Source organism: Lontra canadensis, unplaced genomic scaffold (genome assembly GCF_010015895.1).
Source record: "Lontra canadensis isolate GAN:19392208 unplaced genomic scaffold, GSC_riverotter_1.0 scaffold3, whole genome shotgun sequence".
In the NCBI taxonomy this organism is placed as follows: domain Eukaryota; kingdom Metazoa; phylum Chordata; class Mammalia; order Carnivora; family Mustelidae; genus Lontra; species Lontra canadensis.
In genome coordinates, this window is record NW_022630997.1 from 18557767 (window position 1) to 18580846 (window position 23080).

The following is a 23080-nucleotide window of genomic DNA, read 5'->3' on the forward strand; positions in this document are numbered from 1 at the left end:
AGGTGTCCCAAAGACAACCTTCACTTACTCCCACATACTCCTGAAGGTTTGTTTGTTGGCGGTGTGGTTAGGTGAGCTGAATTTTAGTATTGAAGTAGGTATGGCGTCATTCTGCCATCTGGTGGCCATACTTGGAATTGCATCTGCTCTGACATCCAGGTGAAAAAAAGATCTAGTAAATTCTTCGAATAAAGTACCCTTAGCTGACCTGCTGGGGTGGAGGAGTAAGGGGTGGGGTGGAGTGGAGGGAGCGGATGAAAAAGAAGAGCAATTCTTCAGTGTTCCCATGTAATGCACACTGAAGTCCCATGAGAGCTTGCATCCTTCTTGGCTGACCTGGGCACTCTTTGGTTTGTCATGGCTAAACTTGCTTCAACAGCTTAGAAATTTTCTACGTAAGTTTCTGTTTGTTTGCTTTGATTTCAACTTAAAACCTGAAGTTCCATCTCTGGCTCCCAGTCCGGTCTCTGTTCTCTGCTCCTCCTCTTCAAGAGCAGATTTACGACTGGATGGAGAACTGCTAATTGGGAGCCAAAAAGATACGTCCCTGGGAATAAACAGTGACTTGAGGTTCCATCTCACGGTCTTTCCATTCCAGCCGAGACACACTTCCCTGGCTGCTAGAACCCTTATCTAACAGGAAACTGGTCACCGACAGTTTTCTGTTCTGTACCATCCCATGCCAACATAGCCGGGTCCCACTGCATTAAAGTCCTGGAGGAAATCTCGGGGCATCTTCTGCACTGACCGTCACACCTGCTTCTCCACTGTCTCCATGCCTGTCCGCCGGTGGCACCTTCTGAGCTGAGCGAAGCATGAAATATGGCATCAGGGGATCCCAAAGAACAAAAAAGGAGTCAGGGGTCCCAGAGTGGCATTGTCAGCTTGGGGTCATTTCTCCTCCAGTCCCAGACTATACTGTGGAAAAGACCATTTCTAGCATGTTCCACCGGAGGCATCTCCATCCGTCATGGCCACAGCAAGGCTCTGAATCAAACTGGAGGCAACAAGGGGGAATCTGCCAAGCTGACAGCGAGGGGTGAGGAGGTGGTAAGGAAAGCAGAATGCTCTGTCACCTGTGGGAGGCCTCGGGAGACGCAGAAGATGGGAGGGTGGGTTCTCCCTCAACGCTGAATCTCACATTCCCAGCAAACACTCGGCCCCGTCATGTGATCAGAGGCATTAAATTGGAGTTCTCCTCAGAGGCTCGCTCTCCATCGGGTGACCTCTTCCGTTTTCGACCACCTGGAAAACAATTTGTAAGGGTCACCTTCTGGCCGGGAAGAGGCAGAAATGCAGACAAAGCCCTTGACAGTTTGGCAGGAAGTAATCTGCATGGAATCCCAGTGTAGGTATCAGCATAGGTACATCTGGAAGAATTAAGGCAACGCTTTCTACCTGAGAGAACACCTCCAAAAAGCCAGGCTAGTATCAGTGGAATGGAGATTCTCCCCCCAGAGGTTTGAGTGAAGCCCACGTAATGCTTCAGGATCATCTCTCCATCCCCTGAAGGCCCTGGCCCAGCTCACAGACACCTGAGAGAGGATTGGTCTTCCAGCCTATGATGTTCCAGGAGCCAGGGTTTTGGTGGGTGTAGCTGGGAGCCATGCCCACGCATCTACATTGTGTAGCTTGGAAACAACCCTCCTTCTGCAATGGGGCAGGTGGGATAATCCCATAATTGTCCTCAAGGATGGAGGAGAAGTCCATCCCTAGCTCTGTTGTTTTTAGGAAGGAGTATTTTTCACCTTGTTCTATCTGCTATCGACTTCCTTCCATGAAGGATATTGCTCTCCTTGCTACTAAGTCTCCTGGACACAAATTCTTTCTTTAAAGGATCAGACAGTAAATCTTAGAGGTTCTGCAGGCCATCTAGCCCCTGCTGCAACTGCTCAATGCCGCCGTTATGACCATAGATAACAAATGGGTCTAGCATCCAATAAGTCTTGATTTATAGGACTCTCTGATTCACAGGCAGGAGAGGGAGGTCAGGATTTGGCCATGACCATGGCTTGCAGACCCCAGTCCTAGATGACCACCAGCTAAATGGGACACATCCCCTAACTCTCAAGGGCACAGTACTGGTCCAAGCCCAGTTACGGATTTTCATGGATGTACTCATCAGGTTCCTGCAAGGAGTCAATGGTTCCTCCTCCAGGAGTGATGTCCTAACATGCTTTTTCTAGTGACCAGGTGGTGGGAGTCCTTCATCTGGGCAAAGAGCTACTCACTCAAGGTTCTCAGCAGCTTCTTGCCCACGGTTTCCTCAAAGTCGCTACTGCAGGGGCTTGTCTCTGTGTCCAGGTTGATATTACAGCATTCACTGTCTGACGCTGAGAGAAAGGAGAGAAGAAAGAACTCAGGTCTTCCCAACACCCAGGGAGCTAGGAAGGGTGACTCTGGCTGATGCTTCTCAGCAGGTAGCAGTTCAAAACCAGAGGCAAGGCCGTAGTGGCCGTGACAGGGAGGGGTGCCCAGGGAGCCATGGGCTTTTGTTAGTCAGCAAGGGGCACTTTAGGGCCACAAAAGGAACAAAGATTCCAGGAGCAAGAATCCAACTATCCAAACGTTCTTTGGCAGGAGAGGGGAGACGAGGATAAGATGTTCTCTGTTCAGTATCTTTGCCAGACCCAAAGCATATTTGAGGACTCTGGAGGTGGGGTATCACCTTCTAATACTTGCTCAGACCCGGGAGATCATGGGACTCAATAATAATTAAGCACACGTCTCTAACACCTCCCACCGAACCCAGTGGGGGTTCAGAGGCACAGAATCTCAAAGCTAGGAAGAGGCCCAGACCCTTAATTCCCGTGAGGTAAGGACCTGACCTGGGAGGCAGAGTGGGGTGGTGGACACTTCTGGGGGTGCTTGCTTCAATGCAGTGTTATAGACCAGACCAGTCCCTTCTCTGGGCCTCAGGGTCCTCACACCAGGTCCCTGTATCACACAAGGCGATGGACTAGACGAACTCTAAAGACTATCTTCTCCATTCTTTTGCCTTTGATACAATTTCTTGCTACATGCTTTAGCTACTAAATTCAGTGTGCAATGGAGAAAAAGAACATCCGTTCTGTATTCAGGTCTCGGAACGGTGACTCTGTATGTCCCAGATACTCTGAATTAGCCACAAGTTCAAATATATTGGCCTACTGACCACAAAAATGGAGAGCACTTGTTGGATCATTGCCCTGGACTTTAGGGGACTCAGACTATGGACTGGAGCAGGTCTTGGAGGCCTGGTGGGGTAACTGCTACCCTGCGGGGACGGGTTGCGGGGAGCACAGGCGGGCTGCAGGTTTGGAGAAGTAGATCTCGGCAAGGCAGGTACAAGAGGATCTCAGGACTGGTGTGTCGCTGGGAGCTCGGAGCAACACGACCGCCAAGATGGAAGTGTTCAAAGTTTCAGAGGGAGGAGATAGGATCTCAGCGCTCAGGACAAGTCCTACAGATCACCTCCCGCCCAAAGCAAGGGAAGAGCCCTGTCGGTAGGAGGAACAGCTGACTTCAGTCTCCTCGTGCGTAAGGCAGGTCTAATGAGAACTTCCTACTATGCCCAGAGCCTGGTACCAAGCACTGTGAGATGCCCCTGTATTTGCTATCTCATTTATGCTCAAAGCTACTTGATGATCTGGCCACCGTGATTTATATCTCTTAACATAAGGAAGAAACTTACCTATTAAGATCAGGTCTTCCTGGGAGAATGGAGGGAGGGGCCCGAGGAGGGGCCCGAGGAGGGGCTGGAGCTCTGTGTGTGTGTGTGTGTGTGTGTGTGTTTCCCTTCCCTCGCTCCCTGTGAGAGAAGGTGGGAAATATCACATGGGGGCTGGTGTCCCTCACCCGGCTCTCCCCAGGGCCATCCCGGTGCCCGACAATGAGGACCCTGATTTCCCTCCCTGACCTGCTGTCGTAGGAATGGCTGCAGAAGACAGTGAGAGCTGCTGTGTGCTCTGCTCCTCGAGGTCTGTCATTTCCTCCTGGGTGAAGGCCATGTCCTCCATCCTCAGGTACACAACCTCGCCGGGGCTTCTCAGCCCATCTGAGCGGCTGCCTGGGGAGGACAGCAAGTGTGTGACCAGTCTGCTCCGGAGAAGACCCGAGACTTCAGCTGGCCTCGGCTGGCAGCTCTGGGCAGGGGTGAGGGAGGAAGGGGGCGCTGCGCTCAGCCCGGGCCAGCCCACCCACTCGACTTACACGGCAGGCTGTTCCTATTGCTCAGGAGGGTGATGGCAGGGTCATCCTTGGGGGTCTGGGGCGTACCCCGGGTCGTAGGGGCTTTGGTGGAGTCTCCGTCAGTGAAGGCCTCCATGTCAGGGGACTGGGGTGAGCTGTCCATGTGGCAGGCAGTGAGTGCATTCTGGTACTGCTGCCGTGTGATCTGGAGGAAAGAAGTAGAGTGGGAGGAAGCTCAAGAGGACGGGGCAGAGCCCTCTCTGGATGTGGTCAGCTTCTCCCAGCTCGGAAGCAGCTTTGCTAGGGTGCGTTGGAACCCCTGGCCTCTGTGGTCTAGGATCCATGAACTGGGTCCTTTCTCAAGCCATACCAGCCTAGCAGTTGAGGAACAATGTGTCCCGCTCTCTTTTTTATTGGCTCTGGGCTCCTCAGTGCACCTGGAAGAACTAAACCTTCTCCTGAGACTCAGAAGAGGATGGAGGGTACCCTCAATTAGCACGGGTGCTGCCCACGGACAAGTTTTAAATGCATACAATTGCCAAGGGCCCCCATCCTGAGGATCACTTGGGGACTATGGGAGGGACGTTCTGCTGCTGTGGATCCTCCCGTCAGGAAGCTGGAGGCTGAGGCCCCAGAGCATGCGGGCATTTCTGATTTGGACTTGGGCCACGGCCGGATGTGGGCTCCTGCTCCTGTGTGGGAAAAGTGCACAGCAGAGGTCTCCCAGTTGCCTCCTCAGATTGCAGGAATCTTACTCGTGATTTTCCTGATGTATCGAGCTTCACCTACAAGTAGAAGCATCTAGACAGTCAGGTTTAGCCAGAGCAGAAGGGAGCTTCCAGAATTCCAGGCAGGAAAAGTATGGATCAAATGTCTTTTCTGGAATATGGAAAGGTTTATTGGTCATTCCTGTTCTCTGGGTGTATGTCTGCCTGATATCCTGGCTTCTGGTTTAAAAAAAAAAAAAATGGGCTGCTTTCTGCACCACCCAATACGGAAACATGATACCATTATTCAGTGAAAGGCCCTGGGTGAAAAGTGAAAATGGCCCATAGTGGTACATACTTCCCATGTACTACAGCCCCTTCAGTGCTTTCCTTCTGTCTTCGCTGCATTTAGCTAGACAACTGGCAAAACTACAAACTGTTCATAGTCCTCCTCTTTCCTTTAGGGGCAGGATTGGGATTACATGTGGGAACAGGAAGGGTGTGCAGCTGGAAACAGGAGAGGGAATGGTTAAGATTTCCACTTGGAACAGAGGTTGCTAGAAGCTGGATTGGTATCTGGCAAGAGCTCTTCCGACATCGGCCGCTCGCCAACTGCTCACTCCTCAGCACCTTCTCCCAGGCCCCCCTTTCCCCAGTGGCTGGAATGCGCCCCATGCCTGGCCTCCCTGGGGGCTGTGGGTGATGGTCGAACCCAAGGCCAAGAGTCAAGCCTAGACCGCTCTTTCCTCACACGCTCTGGGTTGGCTCTTCCTCACCTGGGGCTCATCCTACTTCTGCCTTCTTCACACACCAGCTTTCCTCCTTTCTTTGCTGCATGGGCGGGTGCTCTGGTCATTTTTATTGAATAGGTGAGTTAATTTGTCCTGCTTTATTATCCTCTGATGTTCTTCCTACACTTTCTAGATCCTATGGTCTTCCAATTCCTCCAGAATGTTTTAAAATTATTTAGTGCTCATCCCGAATGTTTGATAACCATCTTCACTGAAATACCTCCACGACCGTTTAGGCAATGAGCGTTTCCTCTTCATAAAGAGAAATGTTCTATTTTCCCTCAAGTTGGGAACGCACTACTCTGTTGGACATTATCCATCTTTTCTTCTCTAACAGACTTCGGGATATCTTGCGTGCAGATCAAGCAAGTTCCAAGCACAACTAATCGAACTGCAAAACACCTATTAAGAATGTGTGTCTTTTGTGGGACGCCTGGGTGGCTCAGTTGGTTAAGCAGCTGCCTTCGGCTCAGGTCATGATCCCAGCGTCCTGGGATCGAGTCCCACATCGGGCTTCTTGCTTGGCGGGGAGCCTGCTTCTCCCTCTGCCTCTGCCTGCCATTCTGTCTGCCTGTGCTCATTCTCTCTCCCTCTCTCTCTGACAAATAAATAAAATCTTTAAAAAAAAAAAAGAAAAAATGTGTGTCTTTTGTTATTCTTATGGGACACACACATGCAGAGATCCTAAGCTTCTAGCCATACTATTGTCCATTAGAGGGGACAGACAGAGTTCTCTTGATGGTTTAAAACCGTGACTCTCTCTTGGGATGGAGTCCCGCATAGTGTTCCCAGCTCCACGGGGAGTCTGCTTCTCTCTCTGACCTTCTCCTCGCTCATGCTCTCTCTGACCTTCTCCTCGCTCATGCTCTCTCTGTCTCTCAAATAAATAAATAAAAATCTTAAAAAAAAAAAAAAAACCGTGACTCTCAAACTTCAGCATCAAGGTCACCTGGAGGGCTTGTTAAAGCAAGATTGTTGGGCCCCACTGCCCACATTTCTAATGCACTCGGTCTGGGGCGGTGCCCAGGGTGGGCATTTCTAACAAGTTCCCAGGTGATGTGATGCAGCTGCTTTAGAGACCACACTCTGAGAACCACTGACTTAAGACCTGGTTAAAATCAGACACAGTCCTTCTCAGGTTTTTGCTTTTCTCCCTTTAAAGGAGTCAAACGGATAAAGTGGCACAGCGTTAACGGGCATTGATATTTTTCAGGTAAAAAGGATATGTTCTGTGTATTAAGGCATGTAACAACCGGGGTCTCCACTTAGCATCTAAAGTCTTCAGTAGATTCAGTGGGATTTCCAACTTTTGCAGCCCCCTCTGTTGGGAAGTGAGAGGAGAAGTCAGGCTCTGAAATTTCCCCAGGAGATGTCAACTCTGAGCCTACCCTCAGTCTTAAACCTTATCTTGAGTCAATCACAGAGACCATCAGGCATGTATTAGGGATTTCACCACCAATGGTCTGTCATGCAGCCCATGCTGATGGTCCAGGGACTTGCAGTGCTGCAGAGAAGGGATCAAAGTGACATGCTAATTATTCATGCCTCCTGAGACAGTGCTTCTCAACTTTGGTAGCGCATTAGAACCACTTGGGAAGCTTTAAAATATCCTGAAACTCAGGCAACACCCTTAAGCAATTACATCCAAATCTCTGAGAGTGGGACGCAGACATCAGGATCACTTCAAGCTCCCCAGGTGATCCCAGTGCGCACCACGGGTGAGAATCACAGCTCTGGACTCTTGGAAATGTCCCCTGTAATCAATTATTATCTTGGCTCCCCTTGATAATTGCCTTCACTGATGTTCAACTTTCCTACTGGACCCCCAGCTTGCACAGAGGCCTGAAATAAGAAACCTCCATATGAAGAACAGAAACTCTGGCAAAACTACAGATGAAGCCAATATGTATTACTTTCTGATGCCTTCCATAGTTCTATAGAAATCTGTCGTATAAACCCTTCAAGAAATTACTTCCAGGAAAAAGCTCCTTTCTATTAAAAAAAAAAACACAAAACAACCCTCCTTTCTATAGATAAATGATGTACTTCCTTATATCACACGAGAATCCAAATATCCCACTAGGTTTGCCCTCTTTGCTTTTATGACCAGGAAGCTCACAGACAAACTTATTATTTACTGAGAGTAACAAATTCACACCTGATAGCTTTTTCATCAAATTGCTTTGCAATTTTTTCTCATTTTCTTATTTAAAGCATCATTGGGTTAATTTTTTTGGGGGAAATCATATACATTGCTGGAAGTTCTATAAATATCCTACAGAATAGGACTGATACTAGGTGTTCAGATGTTGGTGGAAACCCTAGAGCTATGTTACCCGTAAGAGCTTACTTTTGCAGGGAGAGGTCGGGATATGAGGATGGAACCTTCCATCCATAGAGTGTATTATGGCCTACAGAGCACTGGGATTTGTGTTATCTCCTTTGCTGTCATAGTGTGTGAGAGCGCTTGTGATCCTCAGTGTGCAGATCAGAAAATGAGGTCCCGAAATGTCGAGGGATTGTCTAAAGTTGGACAGTTACCAAGCTTTCAGAATCCCAGCCAGTGCACTGTCTCCTAGGCTGTGCACTGTGCCTGGGAAATTGCTGGTCACTCTTTGGAGCCAGGGAGATGGAAGGGGAAGTGAGACGGGGGAATTCCAGAGGGGGCAACCCTGGAGTCTCATAATGGTACCCCTGCAACCTAGATACTGGGATTTAAAGGACTTTGTTCTTGCTCCCCAGGGACAACCATCTCAGCCTGGGCTCTGGACACTGTGTGGCTGTCCCTGGCAGCACGAGGCTGCCCTTCTGGGCAGGTGTTCCAGTAACTGCTTTGTAGGCTTGGGGTCTACAGGCATCTGACGACTGAAAGGAAGCTGGCACATGGCCTGAACCAGTGTTGCCATCAAAACCAATTCTCTGACATGCGCAGAGCCTTCCCCTAGGTGAAACTTTCTTTGGGATCTTGTAGCTTCTACTGGCTTAAAGGACAGAAAATTTTCCTAAATGAACCCTGCTAAGCTCAACAAAGGACTTGATGTTACTCTTTTTCGGTCAACCAGTTAGTTTAGATTTGTCTTCTAGTTTCATCCCAGTTTCGCCACTTTCAAGCTGGGCAACCTTGGCCAAATCATTAACCTCTCTGAGCCCATAACAGAGGCCCAGAGATTATGAGATAACATCAGTGAACCTGTCATCCAGCTGTTAGAAATGACTGTTTTCAACACGTCCACATACATCTCTCACAAGTTAACTTTATAATAGGCATACACTTCAAAGAAAGGGGTCAAACCTACCATCTCATTATGTCTAAATGGTGGATGGCACATCATGAAGTAGGTGGGGGCGAGGGCCATGGTCCCTCTGCCCCTGGAGAAGGAGTGAGGGGAGGGGCTGCCAAAGCAGGACGAGGTCTTAGGAAAGTAAATCCTTAACTAAGAAAATAAAGCAAAAGACAAAGTAGGGGAAGGAAGGAGATTCCAAGTGGGGACAATGAAAAGAGGAAGATAGAGAGAGGAGAGACAGTGAGTGAGGGAAGACAGGAGGGAGGGAGAAGGAAGGGGGTGTGCTCTGGTTTGACTGAGATGGATTTGGGCGTTCAGGGCTCCAATCAGCTGGTGCATTTGCTGTGGTCCCCAAGCCAGAAGCCTCTTGGGAGTGTTGCAAAGTGCTGTATTTAGTTTATTTTTGGAAAGGTTCTGTCCAGGATGCATGTGCAGTGAGCCATACCATTCTCTCTTCATTCTTTAGAAAAAGGGATGTCATCCTCTGGTAAGCTGGACTCGAGGATCCAGGAACTCTAACCCTCTTTAAGCATTGTTCTGGAGTAAGACAAGGAGCTGGGCATAAAGTATTGTTTCTGCATCCCTTTCTTACAAGGTACTGAGTTCCCTGACATGGAGGTATTCACACAGACATTAGATAACCACTAGTTGATGGTGTTAGAGGGAAGACTCAGACGACCCCAGCTAGGACCCAATATCAGTGGGCAGAAGCATGGCTCTGGGGGTGAGGATGGGGGTAGGCGGTTGCCCAGTTCAGGGGCAGGGGCAGAGGTTGGGAGAGGACCCACACTGTCGGTGGGTGGTTGTGTTAAAGGAAAGGCACCATCCATGGGTTACCTTCTCTCTCTGTCTCACAGCTGTGTTTTCACAATGCTTCCTCTTTTTAAACTAAAAAAAAATAAAATAAAATCATAAACTACTGCCCTGTCAACATGTCACCTTCAAAGAAATTGTTGACAAGGCACCACTCTAGAAAATGCGTTCAGGAAACAACCTCTCTCCAGCTGCATTTCTAGATTCAAGCGTTCTCCCGCCCAACCCCTTCAGTTCTTCTTCTTCTTTTTTTTTTTTTTTTAAGTTTTAATTTTGCTTCAAGCATGACTTTTTGTCACTTTGGTTCTCCTGTTCAACCGTCTGAGAATGTCTTCCTCTCTGGCACGGTACCGTCCAGCAGAAATAGAACGGGAGTCATACGGGTAGTTGAAAATTTTCTTGTAGTCACATTAAAAGTAATAAAAACTAATAGGTGAGGGGCGCCTGGGTGGCTCAGTGGGTTAAAGCCTCTGCCTTCAGCTCAGGTCATGATCCCGGGGTCCTGGGATCGAGCCCCGCATTGTGCTCTCTACTCAGCAGGGAGCCTGCTTCCTCCTCTCTCTCTGCCTGCTTGTGATCTCTGTCTGTCAAATAAATAAATAAAATCTTAAAAAAAAAACTAACAGGTGAAATTAATGTTAATAATGTTGCATTTAACCCAACATATTAAAAAAATTCACTTCAACATGGAATCAACATAAAATTATGAATGGGGAACCACACATTATTTTTTGTGTGTAAAGTCCTTGGAATCCAGCAGTATTTGATACCTACGGCTCATCGGTTTGGACAAGCCACGTTTTGTGTGCTCAGCCTGTGGCCGCTGGCTCCCAGGTGGGACAGCAAAGGTCCAGCAGATCAACCTGAACCTCTCTGCCTAGTTTTGAGAACATGGACTTGCGTGGCCAGTGGTGCTCCCATGGCCTGCACACAACCACGGGACCAGCTCAACTGCTTCTTCACTGTCCCTTGAATGCACCTGCCTACTTGCCTTCCACATGCCTGTTTATCAGTGTCCTTCCTCCTATTCCTTCCTCACTCTTAAACACCTGGTACGTTCTCCAGCAACATGGTGCTTGAAACTATGTGCCATATGAATTCATAATCACCTGGGTCACTACAGCTTAACCTACATTTCTTCTCCCTAGCTAGATTTTAATCTCCTCATAAAGCAGAGGATGGGTTTATATTTCCTTAGAGTAGCCCGTAGTTTCTAGAACCATTAGTAATGCTAATAAATACGTACCGACTCGTTCACTGAGGAAATCAAACCACTGCTCAAAAGGCAACGTGTTTTTATTCTCTCTTTATCACTGTAGCTACAAGCATTTCTGAGCAATAGCTTGAGTTCAAATAGTCTTCTCTTACACGTGGCCAGTTAAGAACTCATGCAGCCGTTAAATTACAAAGGAAATGGAGATCTGTTTATCTTGGGAATAACCGGAAGCAGGTGTGCCCTTCTGGACACGTTGACTTTGCAGCCAACGTGTTCAGAAGTTCACCTTCAACCAGGGTGCTGTCTCTCCTATCATTTTATGACGTTCATCCCCCAAAACACCATCCTGCAGTTTAGGGATTCTGCCACCAGATGGTGATGGGGCATCTTGGTCACAGTTACACAGTCAAGACCATAAGACAGCTGCCAAGTAGTCTAATAATGATCTTTACAAAACACAATTTTTAAAAATTCATAAGGATGCTTTGGTGCCTCCATTCATAATTCATTAACTATGATTAATCACAGCTTCAATAGCTCTCCCAGATAATCATGAGATAACACCTTTCTATCTAATTTGGTAACTAATCTGGAAGTCAAATTATTCTTGGACTTGATAATTGTTCTGGAACCTCAGTCTGTTGGACATGAAAAACCCTTGCAAAATCTTCCTGCAGCCCCTCACAGGGGCTTGGTCTGTGAGACCACCCCTCTCGCACAGTTCTTTATGCTGTGGTTACTTGTTTATCCTCTCTGGCCCCCTCCTAGCATGGAAGCTCTAGAAAGTCAAGAGCTTACGGTCTTGTTCACCACAGTCTCCTGTCAATGCTGAGACAAGCACAGGGCAGGCCTACGGTCAGTACTGTTGAGCACTTACACTGTAACTTTCAAGTTCTTTCCCCACAAACCATGTGACAAGGACTACAAACCAATGAGAGCTGACATAGTAAAGCTTCTCCGCTCCCATTTTTTCCTACCTCCATGGCTGAGGAAGGCCTGCAATGAGAGGGCCTCCGGGGAACCACAGGCTTCAGTTTTCTTTACCTTCCTTGTCATACAGGATTTGTTAAGTGTCTCCAGTCATATAGACCCATGGGTATTGCTGGGTTAGTTCCCAAAGTCACTTCTCCTTGGGGCTCCTTCAGCTCTGATTTCCCACGACTCTCCCTAAAGCCTAGGGATTTGAGGGCTTGGACTCTGGAGACAGAGACCCAACTCTGAAGCTTGGCTCTGCCACTCACCAGCCCTGGGGCCTCAGACTCCTCAAGCTCTAATGTCTTCATCTCTAAAATGGGAATGACAGTAGGACCTACCTCACAGGGCGGTGGTAACACTAAGTGGATCAATCAGACAAAGGAGCCATAGACCACATGCACAGCGTACCCCACAAACAGTTATCCCGCCCCACCCTCCAGGCTCAGCCCCTGCCTCTGGTAACTTTCCATCTTTACAGCTTTAGCTCAGGGTGTCTGCAAAGTTCTGGAACACAGAAAACCAGCCAGTTCACACTGCTATCAAATGATCAGAGCTTGTGTTCTGGACAGAAGGAGAGGACCTCCTCCCACCTTTGTGACTGATACATCTCTCGTAATCCAGCCTGCAATTTACCAAGTGAACTCATTGGGTGTTTTGTTGGACTTGGAGAAACGGGGCTCACTCCTGATCTCCCGCCCAAGCATGTAATGGTTTGCAGAATGCTAGCAAACAAAACAAATAAAACAAAACCTATCAAAGCAAGCAAAGGAAGAAACTCTAGAAGGTTTCTGTGCAATCCCAATCCCAATGAGAAGTATGAAGAAAGAGCTCCCCTCCTCTTTAACTACACAGTGATAAGCATCGCTGCTTCTCTCTCCTGCCTGTGCCAAGTGATGCTCCACCAGCCCCCTGACAGCTAAGGGGAGGACAGTTACACAAACGGTTAGTGGTTAACCCACATGCCAAATTGCACTGGAGCAGTAAGATGTAGAAATACGCCATTGTAAGTCAAACCATAGCACAATTTCTTCTAGACACTTGGTTTATTAATCACCCGCAAATTTATCTTGAAAAAACAAAACAACCTGGTGCCAATGGCAGGGAATCCAAAGGAAACAGTTCTGCTGACAACTTGTCTCAGGCAAGCTAACTCCTTTTTGTTCTGTGCCTCAGTTTCCCCACCCATGAAATGGGGATCAGGAGATCATAAACAAATGACAAATAATGAACAGTCATCAAGCTAACTGAAAACAGGGCCCTTATAAAGCCAGGGAACAATGAGCAGCCAGAGTTCTCTGGGAGCAGGGGGCATGGGGAGGCGCATCCCGGCCTGCTGGCTGGCTGGCTGGCTGGCACGGGGACAGTCTCCCGGGGGAGTTACCTTCACAAACTGCACGTCGCTCAGGATGTGCACTGAGTAGTCAGGAGTGTACAGGTTGTTGCTGCTTCCGCACAGCTGGGTGTTGCTGCCCCCAAAGTCACTGCGCTCGCGGTTTGGAGACTCGGAGCGGTTCAAGCCGCTGCAGCGAGAAGGGGACCGGTTTACTGCAGATGGTGGGGGAGAGGCCAGGGGACAAAAGGCAAGGACAGGTGGGCAGGGAGGAAAGAGAGGGGGATGGAAAGAGAGAGACGAGGGGAGAGAGAGAGAGGTGTTTACTGAGGGCCGGAGGGACTTCTGGGCAACGCTAAACCCCGGTGCTAGACCCGGGCCCACACCCTTCGCAGCGGAGGCTCAGGGCTCGGCTCTGCTCAGGCCCCTCCAGCTCCCCATACCCTGAACCTGGGAGGAGCTGGGCAGAGGCGGTCCGCAGCCTCTCTCAGTTTAGGTCTTTGGACTAATGTCAGAGATGAGGACCATGCTGTGGGTGTGGGTATAGCTCCCCCTGAGTGAGAGACCCTCTGCCAGGATCTCAACTCTGCTCACAAGCCTCATTGTTCAGAAAGGCGAATGCCTTAGGTCTGAAGGCACAGACGACTGATGCTTGTGGTGGTGAGCATGTTAGCAGGGATTACTGAGGTCTGCCCTAACACTGGCAGGACCCTGGACAAGTGGAAGCCCACAAACTATATGGGTCCCGATTTGAGTCACATGAAGAAACTGTTAAAATTCGTTCCATCCTTGTCCTTGACAATTATACTGGCATAACTTGGAAGGCAATGTCCAACTCCTTAGAATTTCTGTTAAAGCGGAAAACATGAAACAGGGCTGTATGGGGACAAACAGCCCCTGCCCTAGGGGCTTCCCAGTCCTCTTCCCCCGGGGTGGCTTAGGGGAGGAATTCCGGGGTTCCCCCATCTGAAGTGTGGTCCAGAAGGCAGAACACAGACTCCGGCCCCATGAGTTCCTCACCCCACAGAAAGGGATAGGACTGAGAGGGCCAAAGTGGGGTCCTCTAAAGTGTGGGTCTAAGGCAGGACTCCATCTAGGCCTACATGGGGGCAGGGGATACTGGAATAATCCACAGGCATCCTACATGTTCCGAGTCAGGGTTGGTTGATTTGTTTTCCCATTTTCAAGAACCTTCTAGGGAAACTTCAATTAAGACCATGGCACTTGGTTTCTAAACGGATTATGTGAACTACCTTCCCTGGATCAATAGAAGAGAGGTTCTTCAGGTGACCAGAGCATGATCTCAAGCACAGAATCAACCCGAGGGAGAGTGCCAGCCCATGTTTCCTTCCCCGGAGGGGGAGGGGCGTGCTGTGAGCCTCTCGGAACACAAACTGAGTTCAGGGGCTCCAGTGCGGAGTCGGGCTCCTTAGAAATTCCACTCCTGTGCTTTCAGGGAGAACTGCGGGAATTCAATCCTGTCTCAGGAGATAACGGCGCCATCAGTCAAGATAATTGATTAGCATCTATTTGGAGCGAGTCCTTGAGGGTTGATGGTGTGTTTAGCTGCAAGTTGTTACCGTTGTCTGGCAAACCAGGTAGTGGAAAGGGTAAAATAACAACAGGCAGCATCATTTTTCTCTTTAGAACCATAACAATCGCTGCCTTGATAGGATTATAGAATTAAGAATTCTAATTCCAGTGTCCTCGTCTCAAGAAGTGTCCCTCACATATACTCCATTACTTACACCGGAAACCTGGGGGGTGCCCCCAGACCCTTGCTGCTCCCCCAGCCCTGTACCAGGCCCTCTCACCTCCACTGTGGACATAAGCCGTTGGTCTCTATCTCTGTGCCCCCTCAAGTCCCAATTCCCTGGACCCCTAAACTCCTTGCTTTGTCCCCAAAAGTCCCCCATGACCTGACTCCTGCTTTCCTGTCTGGTCTCATCTTGAGGACTCTCTTCCCCTCCCCTGCTTGCTCTGCTGCCCTCAATCATGCAAGTGTTCCCCCACTACTTCAGAAGATGCCATTTCTCCTGTCCACCTCCCTCTACCTCCCCAGCTAGAATCTCTGTCATCAGGTCTCAGCTGAAGCTGAAAGCTACCCTCTCTGAAGACTTTGGCTGTCCTAAGATTTCCCTGTTTTCTTCTATCACTGTCCCTTGTTCATTCCTTCAATGTACTTTTCACAAGTTTTAATTCATTATGTGTTTGTACTTGTGACATCTACTCAATTCAATGCTAAATTCCACGAGGACAGAGGTCTTGCGTTTTCTGGTCATTGTGGTCCACTCAGTATCTAGCACTATGCCTGGCCTCAAGTAGGTGCTCAATAAAAATGTAGAGAATGAATGAATCAAAACCTAAGCATCCCTTAAAGAGTTTTCACGTAAAACTAAATTTTGTTTAAAAAAAGATTTCAGAGCTCTCAAAGCATCCTGGATGGGAAGGCCTTGCCTTTGCAACTTACGATCATCCTGGGGAAGCTGACTTCTGCAAGAAATTAAAGGCAGAGAGAAGGACACTCCAACATTGTGGCTGGACAGAGTCAGAGAGTGTGCAGTGAGAATCAAGGGCACCAAGAGGCCTCGGGCTTTGGTCCAGTAACTTGAGGAGAGGCCACAGGGAAAACCAGGACTTTGTTTACCTAAAGCACGTGAAACTGGGGATCCTGGCCTCAGGTCTCTAGGGCCCTACTTCTCCACTGGGAGATGGAGGGCCAGACCCTCTTCCGCGGTGACCAAGGACTGAAGCCAGTGACAGTGCCATGGAGAACAGAGTGAAGCACCCAGGGAACTGTAAATGGCAGCAGTACTGGGCAGAAGAACGTGCGTTTCACTTCTGGTTCTGGTCCCTTGAAAACAAGCTGGTGCGTTCTTGGCTTGGCTTGACCCTTTGTGGTCTTCTGGGCTGGTGGCTGCCAAGTAAATCAATGGCACTTACTCAGGGTGACTGCTGTGGAAAAGGGGGAAGGCAGTTCTGCTGGAGGGTGACTTCTTTGTCATGTGAGTGGAATCTGGAACACCATACCCTGACCTGGTGGGTCTTGTCCTCAGCGCAGTTTGGAACCATTGAAGGGAGTATAAGTAGGGAAATAATCACCTCTCCCCGACAACCCTCCAGGGTTTTGCCTGGTGGGACATGTACTACATATACCCCATGTGTCCTGTTCCACCTTGTCATCCCTTATATCACAATCCCAGGCATATGCCAGGAGGATGGCAGGAAGACAAGGCTCTCTTATCTACTAGACCACTTCCAGCCATAGAAGGCTCTGCCTGAATCACTTCCACACTCTGTTGGAAACAGAGGCCACAAATGCCTCCCCGTCCCACCCAGAGCTCTGGTCCTCACCGGCATGCCACTCTGCTGTCACTCCCAGGACCACACGTCAAATGCAAGTGACATCATTATCGTGCTAGGAGGAAAAGTATTGTTGTGTTCTGTTTTTTCAAGTAAGCAAAGCTATTGAAGGTTTATTCAGAATCCCAAAGGATTCCCAACACGAAAAGATATAACTGTCTTATAAAGGTCGGGCCTATAAAAGCAATTTTTCAAAGGAAAAAAAAAAAAAGCCTCACTTCACAACAAAGGAAGTCCCAGCTCATGTGAGTGTTGTGCAACATCAATATTTTCATGTCCCAGAGCCTAACATTCCTCAATAGGTAGGATGCTGATGACTCGGCATTTTGGTAATTGTGCACATACACTCAGAGGTTTTTGAGCAAAGGAAATGGAAATGCTTCTAATAAAAAAAAGAGAAGAAATCAGTAACAGACGAGTGTCCCAGCAGCATGGCAAACGAGTTCAAGTTGTATAATTCCCCTTGGCATTTCCTAAGAGCAGAGGCCCAGGCTGGGGGGAGTGAAGTGAAGAGGAAAATGTGAAACTACAGTCAAAGAGGTCTAAGAGGGGACAGATCAAACAGTGATCAAACTGACCACAGAATTCCTCACCAGGAGGTAGGCCACGCCACGGACATATCCCTTTGTCCGCTCTTCCTTACGTCGCACCCTCACGCTAGCCCTGGAGACTGGGTGGTGGGAAGCAGGGTTTTCTTCTCTAGACTCCGAGGTGCTGTGGAGAAGCGTGATAGACCCCATTCCTGCAGCCTCTGCATAGTCAGGCTGCAAGGGATATCTGTCCTAGACGGCAAGTTGGAGACACTGAGGTTGGGCGGAAAAGACCCTGGGGTACAATTGGTTGTGGGGCGGGAGAGGGGGTGGAAGAGGATTTGACACTCTAACTGGGGCTGAATGGAATCTCCTGTGCACTGATAGGCGCGGGGCTCCCTGAACCTACACACAGCTCCGTGATGCTTGCCTTACTCATGACACCTGTACCTAGAATAGAACCCAAGATACAGAATGCCCCACTTCCCGTTTCAGTCTAGGGATTTGAGGGGAAAGTAGGGTACAGTGGCTGCCTGCTTCTATCTTTCAGAGCATCAGTGAGGGACAAGAGGAAACAGCCCTCTCTCGTCATAGTCACTGTGTCATGGGCCACCTGTGTTCTCCAAACTGGATGGGAGAGCTTAATTATATAGGCCTATAAGAGTACAAACTAGGATTATTAAAATTCATCATTCTGGGGTAATATTCAACATCAGACAACCAAATGCCAAAAGCTCTCTGTCAAAGCTACAATGTGAACTCTGCAAATAAGCCCAAGTTAGGAGCCCAGATGAATTCGCTCACATTACATGGAGCTTTAATGGTTCCCAAATGTTTACGACACACAAGCCAACCCAAAGGAGTATTGCCACTTACCACATTTCACAAAGTAAAAGGATTTTTTTAGAGACTCCCTCTATATTCTGGGAGGAAACGGTCCCCATTGATCTCAAAGCACATTACAGATGCCATTTGAACATTGAAAAAGAATCACTGCTCCTGACCTCTTTCCTGCCTCTGTGCTTTTGTGGATTTGGAAGGATTGTCATGGGGAACTTGAAATCATCTCCACTGGGAAAAGAAAAAAGGAATGAATCTGGGGAGAGGGGATGATAACTGTAGTGGAGCTGTGAACTCTCAGTGGGTTGATCAGAAGTCTACTTTTTAAATGACAGCACCTGCAAAGCTGGCTAATTACATCATACCCTGGAAGCAATGCAATGCACAAAACCACTCCTCTCTCCTTATTTCAAACTAAAGCTCAAATAGAAGGAAACTGCCTATGTATGGATAACGGTGGCAATCTGGTTCAGGGACCGCTGGCCTCAATCCACAGAGAGCACCATAATTCATTATCATGACTGCTTTCAAATTGCTAGTAAGTCACAGACCTCTAGGGGGCACAAAATGCCCATGTTCAGAGGGGTAGCCAAGTCCAGGACAATAGAAGCAGGACCTAAGAAACTCAGATTCCATACATCACCCATCAAGACAAGGGCACTCCTTAATCCACATTACCTATTTTACCCATCTTCCCATCCCTTCCCCTCTGGGAACCATCAGTTTGAGTCTGTTTCTTGGTTTGTCTCTCTTTCTTTTTCCTTTGCTCATTTGTTCTGTTTCTAAAATGCCACGGGTCACTATATTGTACACCTGAAACTAAAAGAACATTGTATGTTAACTATACTGGAATTTAAAACAACAAAAGAATTTTGCAATGTATACAATTTATGTATCAAATTATCACATACATCTTAAATTTACAGTGTTATATGTCAATTATGTCTCAAAAAAACTGGAAACTTTGTTTTGTTTTGAGTATAGTTGACACAGAGTGTTACACTGGTTTCAGCTGTACCACTTAGTGATTTGACAAGCTACCCTCTATCCCATTACATCACTATCAGTATCACTGACTATTCCTTTTGCGTTGCTTTTTATTCCTATGACTTATTCATCTCAAGTGAAAACTTTTTGTTAAAAATAAAAAAGAATTGGAGAAATTAGAAAAAAAATGTAACAGTAAAAAAGAGAGATTTGGATTTCAATCTTCATCCTTCGCCTTCTCACTACACAGGTGATACTGCTGGATGGCTCAATGTTTTCAGAGGCTGTTTCCCTACTTATTGTTTTGCAATGTTAATTCCTTCCCATCTCCTGAGGTTCTTGTGGGGATCAAATAAAATGACTGGGTTCTTTTTAAACGTAAAGGCCCTATTAGTTTCCAGGATTTCTCTCTCCTCTGTGTAAGATGGGGGCAAGATGTAATATATGCAAATAACTGTATTTGGATCATAAATCAAGTAGGGGGCCAGACAAAAGGAGACAGAGTGAAAGGAGGTGGGGAGGAGAGAGACAAAGGAGAAGAAAGGCATCCCCGCCCTTTTTTTTTTTTTTTATCCAAATTGGCAATGAAGAAGTCAAACTCTCACTCTTCGCAGATGACATGATTCTTTATATGGAAAACCCAAAAGACTCCACCCCCAAACTACTAGAACTCATACAGCATTTCAGTAACATGGCAGGATACAAAGTCAATGGACAGAAATCAGTGGCTTTCTTGTCTGAATTTCTGTCTGTATTTCTGAAAATGCAGAAAGGGAAATTAGAGAATTGATTCCATTTACTATAGCACCAAGAACCATAAGATACCTGGGAATAAACCTAACCAAAGAGGTAAAGGATCTGTACTCGAGGAACTACAGAACACTCATGAAAGAAACTGAAGAAGACACAAAAAGATGGAAGACCATTCCATGCTCTTGGATCGGAATAATAAACATTGTTAAAATGTCTATACTGCCTAGAGCAATCTATACTTTCAATGCCATTCCGATCAAAATTCCACCGGTATTTTTCAAAGAGCTGGAGCAAATAATCCTAAAATTTGTATGGAATCAGAAGAGACCCCGAATCGCTAAGGAAATGTTGAAAAACAAAAATAAAACTGGGGGCATCACGTTACCTGATTTCAAGCTTTACGACAAAGCTGTGATCACCAAGACAGCATGGTACTGGCATAAAAACAGACACGTAGACCAGTGGAACAGAGTAGAGAGCCCAGATATGGACCCTCAACTCCATGGTCAAATAATCTTCGACAAAACAGGGAAAAAATATACGGTGGAAAAAAGATAGTCTCTTCAATAAATGGTGCTGGGAAAACTGGACAGCTATATGTAGAAGAATGAAACTCGACCATTCTCTTACACCGTACACAAAGACAAACTCGAAATTGAGTTTATCTTGTGAGTGAGGCAGGAATCCATCAGAATCCTAGAGGAGAACATAGGCAGTAACCTCTTCGATATCAGCCACAGCAACTTCTTTCAAGATATGTCTCCAAAGGCAAAGGAAACAAAAGCAAAAATGAACTTTTGGGACTTCATCAAGATCAAAAGGTTCCGCCCTTTCTTTTTTCCTGCTTTGTTCGTCACTGCTCCACTCTGCAAAGATAAACCAAGGGTGGGAAGAAGTTGGCCTTGCTCTCTCAGCTTTGTGGCTCACCTATTTCTTATTGGGTTGAAGACCCAGGCATGGAAAATGAGGGGAAGGTGGAAAGAGTTCTCAGGAGCAGCTGCCACCCACCAGGGTTGGATCAGAAGTTACAGCACCTCCTGGTGGGGGTGGGGCTGGGGGTGTCACACTGCAGGAACAAGTCACCTTCATCTTGGTCTGATGCTGGGTTACCATCAAGTTTTTCATAATAAATATCAATGGACTAGAATTAACCTTCCCTTAACTGGAGTTATAAAATTACAGAGAACTGGCTTGTCTGGTTAACTGAGGGTAATTTAAAAGGTAATGACACCCCTGCTTTGATCCTTCTGATTGAGTATCTTTTAAAAATGTAAGCCTTGCCTTTCAGCTGAAGCTTCATAACTACTCTTCCTTCATGAAGATTCCCTGCATGTGAAGGATCTTGAAGGTCCATGATGTGGTCACTTCTCATTTTGCTGAGAGGCAGGAGCAGACCAGTTAGCTGGTAGAAAGCACCAGCTTGGCACCCCACATGGACCGTGCTGGTCAGTAGTCATCATGAGGGCATGAGCTCTCACAAAGCAAGAAAGATTTTATTTCTTGGTGGAAAATCATTAAATGAGAGAGAAAACCTTGATGATATTTGAGAAGGTGATTAACTTGTTTTGTACAGATAAACATGGGAACCAGATGGTTTTTGATGGGAAAAATGTGATTTGGAAGAAACAGGAGTCAACATAAATTCTTCTGAAGCTGCAAACTTGGGGGTTTGAGGTCTCAGGACACAGCCTCTTTGAAAGTTGAGGGTCTACTGTACAGATAGCAAAACATAACTGAATTCTTGCTGGCTGAGGTTATGATGGGGCCTCAGAATCCTATTGTGGTACTGGGATAGGGAGACAGATGTGGGGTGGGGGTACAGGGAATTGGACGTGTTTTTACATTCTAACTTCAGGGAGGTTTAAGACAGAAATTCTTGGTTTGCTCATTTCTTGTTTCATGAGCCTGAGAGATCATCCTCTAGACATGAAAACAATACAAACACTTCATCAATTATTTAGACTGATTACATTCTCCTCAACCCTTGGGTTACTTTGTAGTTCTATGAGGAGCTGCCTGACCCAGTTAAAAAGAAACCCAGCAACTTTTATACAATTAACAACAGAGGTTAAACCTAATGAAAAGTTGTTTTGAAATTCTTACACATATTCTTTGTATGAGTAAGGCCAGAGAGAATATAGTCACCAGAGAGCAACATTACAGGGGAAGATGAGGCTGGGTTAGTTAGTGGTCAGCTAAAGGCAGAGGCCACAGAGAATGAATGGTGGAGGGAAAATAGGTAGCAGTAAGGGATGGTACTCTGTTGTTTCTTTCTAGTCCTCTCCTGCTGCACTTCTCATCCCTCCATTCTGCAGCGAGACAAATGATGAGGAAGAATTCACACCAGCCCTCACTCTATCATCTCTCCCCGTACCTACACAGACACTTCCTGGGAGCTAAGTTCACAAGTGACACCACTGACTCAGCAACGCCTGGGCCGTGTGTGCCAGGGAGTGTTATCTGTGCGATGGGCTATGCCTTAGTCCTGGCAGTGCCTGTGGGAGACACTAGTTCCGTCGCAGGACAGCGACAGAGACCAATGGCCTCTTGCACACCCCACTGACTCTACGGAGACCGACACACCCACGCATGTTTACCTGGGGAGCCCGCCAGAGAGTCCCCTCTGCTGAAGGCGAAGGTACGGGACACAGAGACGGGCACTAAAGAGTCAAGGGCCAAGGATTTGTGAGTCACGAAAGGGAAGATAAACAGAAAAGGAGAAAGACAAAAGAGCAAAGTGTGTGAGTCAGTCTGTTCTTGAGTCTTCACAACAGCACATTTCTCTGCAAAAGGGAATCTTGCCTCTGAGAATAGGGAAATTGCAAATCCTCTCACAAAGTCACCCTCCAGAAACCCAAACGTAAAACAGACTTGGCTGGAAGTCTTTCCGGAAAGATGTGCAGTAATCTTAGAGGGGATTCGACCTTCCGATGACAAGAGCGGGCAGGGGCCCTTGCGGGGTGGGGACATGTGTCTACAGCATTCTCCGTGAGCCCACAAATAGGCTGGGGGTCCCGCACCGCCTCGCCCCCGGCTCGCCCCTACGGCCCCCTGCCTCTGCGCGCCTGCGCCGCGGCTCCAAGCAGAGCGCATGCTCCGGCCAGCGGCGGCCGGAAGAAGCGTGCCTCAGCCTCCCAGCCCCTCCTCCGTGCTCACAGTGCCGGGCGGTAAATGTGCATTGCGGGATCAAGCGGTGTTTCTGTCTGGCAATCTGTCTTCCTCCCTCTTATCCAGTTGTTCAGAGTGCCCCTTCCTTGGGGACTAAATGAAGTCAGTCTGTGGAGGACAGCGCACCAAAACCGGCAACTTCTGTGGTCTTAC

The 23080-nt window shown here is 47.7% G+C and overlaps 1 protein-coding gene across 2 annotated transcripts in view; it reads right to left on the reverse strand.

Moving 5' to 3' along the window:
* Positions 1–55: 55 nt before the first annotated feature.
* The window catches only part of CNNM1 (cyclin and CBS domain divalent metal cation transport mediator 1), a 55667-nt gene continuing 32642 nt past the window's right edge, over positions 56–23080 (reverse strand). Inside the window, exons 7-12 of one of the 2 annotated variants that reach the window (XM_032882597.1) lie at positions 22357–22419; positions 13338–13501; positions 4192–4375; positions 3899–4048; positions 2232–2333; positions 56–1245 (exon numbers count right to left, since the gene is read on the reverse strand). In XM_032882597.1, coding sequence (XP_032738488.1) covers positions 1166–1245; positions 2232–2333; positions 3899–4048; positions 4192–4375; positions 13338–13501; positions 22357–22419 — 743 coding nt within the window. In that variant the 3' untranslated portion in view covers positions 56–1165. The remainder of the gene's footprint in view (positions 1246–2231; positions 2334–3898; positions 4049–4191; positions 4376–13337; positions 13502–22356; positions 22420–23080) is intronic. The other variant, XM_032882606.1, reaches the window with a different exon arrangement.